The 12,628-nt window shown below is 42.7% G+C and overlaps 1 protein-coding gene across 3 annotated transcripts in view; it reads right to left on the bottom strand.

The window, feature by feature from the left end:
• FAT3 (FAT atypical cadherin 3) overlaps positions 1-12,628 on the bottom strand; it is a 670,845-nt gene that overhangs the window by 80,028 nt on the left and 578,189 nt on the right. For all 3 annotated transcript variants that reach the window (XM_074984005.1, XM_074984012.1, XM_074984020.1), the window contains exons 14-17: positions 10,868-11,257; positions 8,481-8,695; positions 3,748-3,885; positions 1,080-1,223 (exon numbers count right to left, since the gene is read on the bottom strand). In XM_074984005.1, the coding sequence (XP_074840106.1) occupies positions 1,080-1,223; positions 3,748-3,885; positions 8,481-8,695; positions 10,868-11,257 (887 nt within the window). The remainder of the gene's footprint in view (positions 1-1,079; positions 1,224-3,747; positions 3,886-8,480; positions 8,696-10,867; positions 11,258-12,628) is intronic.

The following is a 12,628-nucleotide window of genomic DNA, read 5'->3' as shown; positions in this document are numbered from 1 at the left end:
ACTACCCCCAGTACCATTAAGGTAATCCTATCACAATGCTGCTTTAGGTAATGTGGGAACATCACAGATTTAGATCCTCTCCCAACTCCTCCCTGCAAAAACCTACCCCAAAGAGAGCTCTGAAACTGTAAAGGGAGACATGCCAGAGACTCCACGAGGTTCACAGGGGATTTTCCCTTAAAATTAAGACAGTTTCAGATGGGCATCTGTGGTAGTCTGTTGCTAGGTCTTACCCACAAATGCTCACAACCTAATAAATTTGTTAGTCTTTAAGGTGCTAGAAGACTGCTTGTTATTTATAAAATCAAGAGTAATTCCAAACGCACAGAGGTAGCACGGACCTGCTGGTAGGGGCAGGGGTCGGGCAAGGGTGCAACTGCCCCAAGGCCAGGTGATTCAAAGTAACCTGTGACTTCCAGCCACTGCAGCACGAAAGGTGGGCTGGCAGTGGGGAGGGTGTGGTGCTGAGGGCTGAATGTTGCAGCCCTGTCTTTCCCTCCCAAAGTCCCACACCTTCTGGGAGCATTACACTGACTCTCCCCCACCTAGTCCAGGGGCTGGACAATTCTGTCAGCCCCCCAAGACAGATGAATCTGTCTTCACCATACCAGCCAAGGGAATATATTAGTAAGGTTGAAGAAACATATTGGAAATAAAAATTCCAGAACTTCTTCCATTTTCTTCTCTCCTCCTCTCCAAAGACTCCAACCTTTCTGATCAAGGGGGGCTTGATGTCTTTGTTTATAATGTGAGCTAATTCTTTGTCTAGCTGTGGGACAGGCAGAAAAGACACAAGACAGGAGCTGGAAGAACTATATTTGCAGAAACAGTATAAGAAGGACTTCTAAGAAAAGGGGAATTTGTTTGTAGCGCTCAGATAAATGCTAAAATTTGTGGCAGAATCTGAGGAATCTCAGCAAACATGGAGTCCTGTCAAAGAGTTAAGAAAAACAGGCTTAGCCTGTGCTGGAATGGAGACAGCCCCTCAGGCCGATAAATCACCAAAAGTAACTTAACGATAACCCAATGCTTTCATGCTTAAAGGTCAGATAAGTTTTTCATGTGTAGGATAAACTTACTTGAATTACAGCTGTATAGTTGGCGGGTGTAAATACAGGGCTATTGTCGTTCACATCAGATATGTCTATGTTGACCGTTACAGACGATGACAATGGAGGGTTGCCACTGTCACTTGCCTGAATAACTAATGAATAACCAGATACCTGCATAAAGGTGAAAACATTAAATCAGTGCAAAAGGGGTTCTAAATTACAGATGTCATTCCTTCTGCCTGTGTGCCACATTCTGTGGAAAGTTGTCTGGCCTAATTACTCTTCTTGCCCTTTGTATAACATTTCCCGTTTTACCATTTCACTGTGCCCCAAGCTCCACTTTATAGGGCTATCAATAATCTGAATGGCTTCACCATATTAAAATAAATTCAACGGACAACGCATACTGCAGACTATGGCACACTTTGAAAACAAGCTGCATGGTACCTTGTGTATAATATGCAAAATTGGCCATTACAACTTTAACTTACAAGCATGCAGAGAAAATACTTCGAGTTTCTTAGGTTAGCTGCAACACTGTACCCAGATTCCAATCACACTGGAATTTTAGGAATGGTTTCCAAGATACTTCTGAGAGCATGTCTGGTTTTCTATTCAATATGAAGCATTTCTAACAGAGCATTTGGAAAGTACCCAGGTGAGTCTCATAGAGAGATGACCTAAATGTTTTGAAAAACACTTTGGATGGCTAATAACACTGGTGTCTCTGTACCCTGAGCTCAAAGAGGTAGCTTGCAGGTGGGTATGGTACAAATGCCACCAAGAAGGACAGATTTTTCTGGGTACATATTAGAAACGGCTATAAAATACCTGTCATTAGAGGAGCGGTTATATTTATGCTTCTGGGACATGGCTTTACCTTAGACTATAGCACAGGTTACAAGGTGCTTTTAAACATGACAACAGCACTGGGTGAATGGCCTTTCTTATTTCTCTCTACCCTATGACAGGTTTAGGCTGATTTAGAGTTGGTTGCTGTCTTCAGGCTTCTTCCAACAATATAATACTGTATCGTATTGTATTGTATTGTATAAGAGATGATCTATTATATTTTATTGTTTTGTCTTCGTATACCCTCTCTTATTCACCTTGGATTTAATTACTGAATCTGTCTGTATGTGTGAAATGAACACTGTTTCTCCTTCCAAAATTTTATCCAATACTTTCTTTTTGTAGAAGAGGACGCCCTACCCTGATGTCCTAGAGCACCCTACATTCTATACATTTCAGAGTTGGGCTTGCTGTATTGTCTCCAAAGAACATCAGAGCCAATGGGACAAATTCATTACAGTCGGGTGGCAACATTTGCGAAAGTTCGGTGTTCAGAATCCTCGTGTGTGTTCATTTCTGGGAATAGCAGCGGGGGGGTGTGTGTGTGTCTCAGAGCCTTGGGGAAGCTGCAGCAGCTCCCAGTGATTCCCACTTGGACCCCAGGAAAGCCACAGCAGCTGCTGGCGCTCCCCGGCTGGAGCCCTGGGGAAGCAGCAGTCGCCACTGGAACTCCTGGCCATGAAGCCCCGAGGAAGCCGCAGCAGCCACTCGTGCTTCCGGCCCTGGAGAAGCTGCAGCAGCCACTCGTGCTTCCAGCCTCGGAGAAGCCGCAGCAGCCGCTGGTGCTCCTGGTCGCAGAGCCCCAGGAAGCTGCTGCTGCCGGCGCTTCTGCCTGGGTCCCCAGGAAGCGGTGTGTGTGCTCCCCGCCCTGGAGCCGATTGCGAATAATTGAATTTGCAAACATTAACTTTGTGAATGTAGGGACCTTACAGTACTGATGTAAGCAGGTGCAACTCTGCTCACATTATGGAGTTGCTTCTTCTTGTACCAGTGGTGAATTTAGCTCTATATACATGCTTATAAAGTGTGTGTGTGTGTGTGTGTCCTTTGACACTACAGTAAACACAGACATTGAGTTAATGCAAATTCAGATATTATGTACAGTTAAAACATACAGCACCTAGCTAGCCTACAGACCACAGCATGTCAAAGAACAAACACAGGCACTGACCTCATGACTTCTCTGTTTTTAGCATTCTTAGGGCTATCTGCACTGTTTGCGCTGTAAGAGAAGCATAACTTTTTCCTATGCTCACATTAACACTAAGCAAACAACCTTTGATTGTCAGGTGCTGTTATTTGAGAGGCATGTGAAGTGGTGATAAGTCATCTTTGGTGAATATGTTTGCTGGGCTAAAGGAAACAATGAAGTCTGTCAAATACACCTTCCCAACTTTACCTGTATAACTTGGCCCTACCACAACATATCCTTGCTAATAATCTTTTTCACACATTCCCACTTCAAAGTGGAGGTCTTGGTTCTGTGTGTGGTGTTACTAGCTATAGGGTGTTATAATCATTGTTGTGTGTGTTTGTGTATGATCAAACAGGATGGCAACTATTAACACGAGAGCTTTCTGTGTTGTCACAAGTTTGTTTCTTTGATCTGTCTATACCAGTTTAGAAAGGGGAACCTTTCAATATCAGCTTGCTTGAAGACAGGCCTGGGGTAGAAGGAGTGGATTGACCAACATTAGAAATAGATGACAGTCTATTTTGTTGTTCTTATTACAGACTACATATACGAGAAGCCTGCAGTCTTGCAGAAGCCAGCAGACAGCTGAGTTATTATACAAATGCAATTTCTAGTAAGTTTAGAAGAAAGTTCAGGACATGTTCTTACCCTTTCTCTGTCCAATTTCTTTTTCACCTTTATAATTCCCAGAACAGGATTGACTGAAAATTCATTGTCCCGATCACCATTCACAATAGAAAAATGAATCTGGCCATTGGTAGGACTATCCTGGTCTTCTGCTATCAACTTTTTGAGAGAAAAATAAAATTAGCTCTACAGATTAGGAAATATTTCTATGGCACAATAAGATATCATGACTGCAGACGAATAAATTTACATTATGTTAGGCTAGTAGAAATAACTTAACTGGACATTGATATTGATCTAAAGTTTTCTTACTGTGAGTTTGGAATGGGATGATTATCTGTAAGGGTCACACCTGTTTGTTACGTAAGTCATATGAAACAAATAACCCTGAGAACCTCCATATTGCTACATTTTGTTTGGGCCACATAGAATTGTAAGCTGTGTCTACACTAGGAACTAACTATGAAGTTAACTTCACAGTTAGGCACTAATTCAAAGTAGCCAGCAGAGAGTCCACACACATTTTCCTTTACTCTGACGTTAACTTCGAAGTAGGGAGCCCAACTTCAAAGTCCTTACTCCATTCCCAGGAATGGAGTAGTGCCCTACTTCAAAATTTAACTTTGAAGTAGGGTGTGTGTAGACACTAAACTTTGAGGTTGCTTACCTTGAAGTTGTACTTTGAAGTAAGCAACTTCAAAGTTGTTTTTGTAGTGTAGACATAGCCATAGCATTAGAAAGGACTTCAAGGATCATCTTATCAAACTGCCTGCCAACATGAAGGATTTGTTATGTCTAAACCGCCCAAGACAGATGGCTAGCAACATTTTAGAGAGAAGTTACCTTAGAAAATTTCACAAAGAACAAACATCCTGTTACCCATGAAAGCTCGCTGCCTAATACATAAATCTGTTAGTCTTTAAGGTGCTACAGGACTACTTGTTCCTTTTTTCAGGAAATCTGTTGACAATCTAGATTAGGATTTTCATAGGCATCATCATCACCATCATCAACAACAACCATAGGCTCATTGCGTGCTGGTGTCTGGTGCTTCCCTCTCTATTTCCTTCCATCTTTCCCTGTTCAGAGTGAAGTGGCTTACTTTCTGTAGACTAGCTCTGGACCAATCCACCATATCATCTACCCATTCTCTGTGGGGTCTGCCTCTCCTATTCGAACAGTCCATTATGCCGAATACCAGGGTCTTGATTTTTCGTTCGTTGTTCATGCTGAAGATATGCCCAAATAACTGTAACTTGTGGGCTACGTCTACAATAGCCAAAACCTTCAAAATGGCCATGCAAATGGCCATTTCAAAGTTTACTAATGAAGCGCTGAAATACATATTCAGCTTCTCATTAGCATGCGGGTGGCCACGGCACTTCAAAATTGATGTGGCTCGCCGCCGCGCGGCTCATCCAGACAGAGCTCCTTTTCAAAAGGACCCCGCCTACTTCGAAGTCCCCTTATTCCCATCTGCTCATAGGAATAAGGGGACTTTGAAGTAGGCATCCTTTCGAAAAGGAGCCCTGTGTGGACGAGCTGTGCGGCAGCGAGCCGCATCAATTTCGAAGTTCCACGGCCGCCCGCATGCTAATGAGGTGCTGAATATGTATTTCAGCGCTTCATTAGTAAACTTCGAAATGGCCATTTGGATGGCCATTTCGAAGTTTTTGGCTAGTGTAGACACGGCTGTGATGTATAACCTTCTGCAGTAGAGAACAACAAGAAGTCTTGTGGCACCTTATAGACGAACAAATATTTTGGAGCATAAGCTTTCATGGGCAAAGACCCGCTTCATCAGACTTTTTGTTGTTCTCAAAGCTACAGACTAACACGGCTACCTCTCTGATACTTCTGCATTAGGTTCTCTTTCAGCTGTATCCTCCTTTATAATTCCTCATTGGTAACCTTCTGCATCCACCCTATTCTCAGGATCTTTCTAGAACAACTCCTCTCAAATACCAATACCCTTCTCACATCCATACAACTTGCTGCTGAATACACATGTTTACCAGGTGATCAGCTTCATTCCTAAGCTAATTGCTTTGCTTTTCCAGATCTCAGCATGGACATTAGGTGACTGTTAATGTGAGCTGGATACCTAACACCCTTAGGAGTCTTTGAAACTCTCAGCCTTAAAATCTTTCCATGCAACTGGTACATGTAGCCATTCCCTACTAAAGCCAGATGTCTCAAGATACAACAGAATGTGGGGTGATTCTGAGGTATGCTACACTGCACACCAGCGTGGCTAAATTCCAACACGTTTCGTTTGATTGGAAAACCATAAATTCTGCCTCAACAACAAGACACTGTACTTTTTTCTAGCTCTGATGAGCAGTGACACATGTGATGTTACCTACCACTGGTCTAGGGCAAAATTATACCTAGAGTGGAGTGCAATATTGAGAGGGAAAAAGAAAGCATTTTGTCTAGTGCAGTAGTCTGCAACTTGCGGCTTTGGAGCCACACGCGACTCTTTAAGGACTTCTTTGTGGCTCCCAATGCTATAATTTCAAAGTAAACAAAAAAACTTCTCCTAATTATTTTCAATATTTTCACAGAATCACAGGGCTGGAAGGGACCTCAGGAGGTCATCTAGTCCAGCCCCCTGCTTCAAGCAGGATCAACCCCAACTAAGTCATCCCAGCCAGGACCTTGTCCAGCCGGGTCTTAAAAACCTCAAGGGATGGAGACTTCACCACCTCTCTAGGCAATGCATTCCAATGCTTCACCACCCGCCTGGTGAAGTAGTTTTTCCTAATATCTAACCTACACCTTTCCCTCTTCAACTTTTGACCATTACACCTTGTTCTGCCATCTGACACCACTGAGAACAGTTTCTCACACGCCTTTTTAGAGCTCCCCTTCAGGAAGTTGAAGGCTGCTATTAAATCACCCCTAAATCTTCTCTTCTGTAAACTAAACAAGCCCAAATCCCGCAGCCTATCCTCATAGGTCTTGTGCTCCAGACCCTTAATCATTTTTGTTGCCCTGTGCTGGACCTTCTCCAGCAAATCCACATAGTTTTTATACTGGGGGGCCCAAAACTGGACACAATATTCCAGATGTGGCCTCACTAGTGCCGAATAAAGAGGAATAACTACTTCTCTAGATCTACTCGAAATGCTCCTCCTAATGCACCCTAGTATGCCGTTAGCCTTCTTGGCTACAAGGGCACACTGTTTACTCATATCCAGCCTTTCATCCACCATAACCCCTAGGTCCCTTTCCATCATACTACTGCTGAGCCAGTCGGTCCCCAGCCTGTCACAATGTTTGGGATTATTCTGCCCCAGGTGCAGGACTCTACACTTCTCCTTACTGAACCTCATCAGATTTCTTTTGGCCCAGTCCTCCAATGTATCCAGGTCACTCTGGATTCTCTCTCTACCCTCCAACGTATCTACCTGTCCCCCTAGTTTTGTGTCATCCGCAAACTTGCTGAGGGTGCAATCCAGTCCCTCATCCAGGTCATTAATAAAAATGTTGAATAACACCGGCCCCAGAACTGAGCCTTGTGGCACTCTGCTTGAAACAGACCGCCATCCAGATATTGAGCCATTGACCACTACCCGTTGGGCCCAACCATCAAGCCAGCTTTATATCCATCTTATAGTCCAAGGATCCAATCCATATTTCCTTAACTTATGGACAAGAATGTTGTGGGAGACCGTATCAAAAGCGTTGCAGAAGTCAAGAGCCTTGCTGAAGTCAAGGTATATCACATCCACTGACTTCCCCATGTCCACAGAGCTTGTTACCTCATCATAGAGGCTAATCAGATTGGTCAGGCAGCACTTGGCCCTGGTGAATCCATGTTGGCTATTTTTGATCACTTTCCCCTCTTCCAGGTGCTCCAAAATGGATTCCTTGAGGATTCCCTCCATTATTTTCCCAGGGATTGAGGTAAAGCTGATGGGTCTATAGTTTCCTGAATTGTCCTTCTTTCCTTTCTTACAGATGGGCACTACGTTTGCCTTCTTCCAGTCATCTGGTATCTCCCCTGATCTCCAAGAGCCTTCAAGGATAACGGCAAAAGGTTCAGCAATGACCTCTGCCAATTCCCTCAGTACCCTGGGGTTCATTAAATCCAGACTGCTGGACTTGTGCACATCTAGTTCTTCTAGATAGCTCAGAACTTGTTCCTTCCCCACAGATGGCTGCCCTCCACCTTCCCATTTTGATGAACGTCAAAAGCTGAACAATGAAGAATTCACAGCTAAATAGCAAAAAATATATGATCTTGAAACACTGAATAACTCTCCCTTTAATATGTACGGTTCAGTGCATTGTGGGATATGTGTGCGCAGTTCTTAAAATAGGGGGTTACAAAGAGTATGGTTTGACTTTATCTATTCAGGACTGCCTCACAGTCACATGCATTGCAGCTCTTGAATTACTGAGTCTTTTACCAAATTTTGGAAAAAAAAAAAAAAAAAGCTCTCGCTCTTTTAGCTGCTGACCCCTGGTCTTGTGGGTTCTCTCTCTCTCTCTCTCTTTTTTTTTTTTGGGTGGGTGGGGGAATAGCAGTTGCTTTGAGAGTGGTTTAGCAATTTGGAACAATAATAGTACTTCTAGAAGACGGAAAACCAGATGTACTGGTGAGCTGGGCAAATGTGCAGCAGGTACTACAGTTTTTCATCTGCACAGCCACAGAACAATTTTTTATTATATACTTATACAAATAGAGTTATTTATTACAACACCTTGTCTCAATTTTCTGTCTGAAATCATAAATATACACTTACTATAATCACAGAATCACCAACTGCAGCATCTTCACTGATGACTGCATTGTAGGTCTCTTGAGTAAATTTTGGTGCATTGTCATTAACATCCGTTACATTTATGTTCACTGTAGTAATGGCACTTAGGGCAGGTGTACCACCATCTTTTGCTTCCAGTATTAGGTAAAAGTCCTTACAAGTTTCATAGTCCAGAGCTTCAAGTACAGAAATGGAGCCTTTGAAAGAAGAGAGAGAAGATTAAGTATAAAGAAGCAAACTCTGTGAACAGTAACATTAACATTAATGAAAGCTGAAAAATTTTGTAATAAAATACGTTATTTAGCACCATAACAAAATACCACATAAGGATACTCAAATGAAAATGAAAGTAAATCCAAGGGTACAATTAGACATCTGCTTTTCTTCTTGTACAAATATAAGAAAGCTACAGTAACTTGAGCTTATACATCACTTTTCAAGATAGGACTTTCAAGTAGTTTGGAAAGATTAATAGCCCCACTTAAAGGTAGCTTTTATTACCCTAGTGCTATAGAGGGTAAACTGAGGCAGTATAGTTTAATGACTTGCTTGGGCTCACAGGAAGTCAGTAGCAGAGCTGGAAGAAGACTCCAGAAATCTTGATTCACAGGTCAGTGTTCTGAACCCAGTCAAAATTCCGGCCAACATTTTCAAACCTACAGGGCCAAAGACACCTAAAACTATCTTTAGGAGCTTAAATATAATTGATCTGATTTTTCCAGAGCATTACATACCCACCAACTCCACCTGAAGTGGGAACTGTTGAGTGATCAAAAGCCTTGAAAATCAGGCTATTTTTATTTATGTACCCAAATATGAATTTAGGAGCCTAACTTCAGGCAACTAGACATAACAATGCTGACCTCTATCTCACAACAATGCAGGAGGTGGGTTTTTTTTGTCCAAGTGTTTGAATACATTTACATCTTATTAACTTCATGGCCAATAATACCTTTGGTAGACACTCACTTTAAATACAAGCCATTGGCTAGAAGTTAGTTTGCAAAGAGTAAAGGGGGCTTCATTGCTACCCCTGCCAGATCAGCATTACCACCCCTTTGTCCTGACTTGATGAGAGCAGGAGCACTTGAAAATTACTGGTGGAGAAGCTCCCACTGATAAATGGCATGACCAAAGGGAGCTATTTTTCGAGTCCTGATCGGCATGTAACATCAGTACATGGTTGTTCGGAATCTTGGCTCCTGCATCTAAACTGTTGATAATGAAGCCGTCACACATTAATGAATAATGAATGCCTTTTTTTCCTTCCTTCTGTCTTTTATTGATTTCTGTCCTGGACTCATTGTCACATGTAAATTTCACAATAAAGTATCTCTTTCCATGGTGCTTATGTATAAATTCAGCTATTCCTTGCTGAAATAAACAGCTGTTAAAACAAACTCTCATTAGTTATTTTTAAAAGGCTCTGTAACCGTAAGTGAAGAATTTCCGTGGAGAGAAGGGGAATTTATTACACAGAACAGCGTCAATGAGATAACACGTCATTCTGAGACTTTCTAGGTAACTGGCTATGTTTACAGCTGTCCCTAAACAACTGTTTCTTTCAGCTCTCACATGACAGATCAATCAGGCAAGAAGCTCAGGTGGCAAATCCATATGGTTCCTCCTGAACACTGCAGGATGAGGGAATCCTAACTGGGAAACGTACACAAAGAGATGACAGCTCACTTCTGTTACTGAATGGGGATGAGGAATAGATCTCAACCAGGAAACTGAAACAGCAGAAGCCTTTTGGAATACCCTGAGTTTCTGGGTATTTCTTTGCAAAACCCAAGCCACCTGTATTTTTTTAAAAATGTGACATAATAAAAGCATAAAGGGTCTAAACCTACTTTTGCAGAGCTATAAATAAGGAGCAAGCTCACTGAAGCCAGTACAGTTCTATTAATTGCAATGCCAGAGACAGGCCCTTAAGTGCAGGTACTTCTCTGTCCACTGATCAACCTTCTCCCAATTTACTGAGCATCATCAGCAAGTCACATTTGGGTAGAGCATCATGTACAGGCTAGCAGAGCCTGGCCACTTGAGCTGCTCTACTGCAAATAAATATTTGTGCATGAGAGTAAGGGTTGCACAGTTGGGCCCCAAGGACTAGGTTCAGCTTTCTTCATTAAGAGTCTACAATACCCTAGGCCAATGATTCATGGAGAAAGGTACGATCCACATAAGTACCAATGGCTTAATCTGGCCCTAAATCACACCGTTCCTTTTCATATGGAATTTGTTGGAAACTGATTCCATGGTGAAATGATCTATAGAGCTGTCTTTGTAACTCATTAAGTTCGACAGATTACCCCAATGCACTGACTTAATTAGAGAGACTCTTTGTGTGGTGTTGTATTGCAAACCTGTCTTTGAATTGATCCTGAACTTCCCTTTCTCGTTTCCAGACCTGATGAGGTAGGTTATCTCTGCATTGGTACCAACATCTTTGCTTGTTGCAAAAACAGACAGAACTTTGGTGCCAGGTGAGGTATCTTCAGGTACTGTAACAAGATAGTCTCTTCTCTCAAACACAGGAGGATTGTCATTAATATCGAGTACTGTAATGGTAACTGTAGCAAATGAAGACTGGGTCAACACCATGCTCTGGTCTGATGCTTTTACAGTGATGTTATAAGAAGACTGCAGCTCTCTGTCAAGCGCGTGCTCCAAAATAATGATCCCTGATGACCTATCCACAGAGAAGTAACCATCTGCAGAGTCCACTAGGGAATAAACCACCTTTCTGTTCACACCTGAAAAAGAAGCAAAGATGAATTTACAACAAATGCTTGAAAACAAAGCGGTTGAAATCTTGTTTTCTTTTTCCAGCCGTCTGTTGGATGTGATGGTTGGGGAGGGGAACAGAACAGCTTTTTTTATTTCAAATATCCCTGGTGAGCAATCTGTGAAATCCTTTACATGACCATAGGGGGCTGATTTAAAACCCCTTTTGCATAACCAATGGGCAATGCAGTCTAAAAGCAAGACCCAGAACGGAGAACCAGTGACTCCCAAGATCTAACCCATTCTCTGGTGTTGACCCATTCTCTGTGGCCTTCAACAAGTACATAACATTTCCATCTCGTTCTCTATTAGTATAATCGTGATACTAATACTTGCTGCCATCACTGGCCTTGAGGGATTAGCTAAATATTTGTACAGAACACTGAAATGTTAAAAGTGATGAGAAAAGAAGATTTTGTCATACTGCTATGATAAATCTTTAAGGACCAGTCCTTACTAAGGTCACCTCAACATGAGCTTTGCCTGAGTAAGGATGGGACCTTATGCTGGGCATAGTAGATTTCCCATGAATAACAACAGGAACTGTTGTGAAATCTCTCTCCCCTTTTATTCCATGCTGTTAGCACACTATTCCAGTAGCAACTACTTAAATCAAGACTAGGATCTTTGCTTTCTGCTATCTTTTGTACGAACCTTGGGAGACTTAGTTGTGCCCTGAAGACTTCATAATTCAAACAGGTAAGACAGACAGAACAGTGCATTGGCTGAGAGAACACTGTGAAGAAACTGCAGTGTACAAATGGAAGAAAAAATACAGCAGCACCCTTTAGCCTTATTGAATTGGGACTGGGGCCCAAATGGATAATCAACAATCTATATATGCTTAAGCAGGGTCAGGCAAACTACAGCCTGCGGCTGCACCCAGCCCATCAATGCTTTTAATCAGGCCTTTAAGATTACCACTGCGGCTGCACAGGGGGCTAAGGCAGGCAATGCCCTTTGCCACTTCTGGAAGTGCCTGGCTTGTTAACTGCTGCTTTTAGGAGGGGAGTGCAGCAGAGGGCTCTGCATACTGGCTTAGCCAGCAGGTGCCATCCCTGCAGCTTCCATTGGCTGGGAACAGGGAATCATGGCCAATGGAAGCTGCGGGGGTAGTGCCTATAGGCAAGAAACACTTGCTGCATTACCCATGAGCTACTGTTAGACATGCTGGCTGCTTCCCGGAGTGACATGGGGCCAGAGCAGATGGGAGGAGAGACAGCTTTTAGTTTCCTTGCACCACTGCCCAGAAATCACCTAGGCTAAGCAGTGCTTGGCTGGAGCCTGCACCCTAAACCCACTCTTGTGGCCTAAACCCCTGTCCCAATCCTATTCTAAGC

This window comes from Carettochelys insculpta, chromosome 1, assembly GCF_033958435.1.
Source record: "Carettochelys insculpta isolate YL-2023 chromosome 1, ASM3395843v1, whole genome shotgun sequence".
NCBI lineage: Eukaryota > Metazoa > Chordata > Testudines > Carettochelyidae > Carettochelys > Carettochelys insculpta.
The sequence above is the reverse complement of the archived record's forward strand: the minus strand, read 5'-3'. Positions and strand labels throughout refer to the sequence as shown.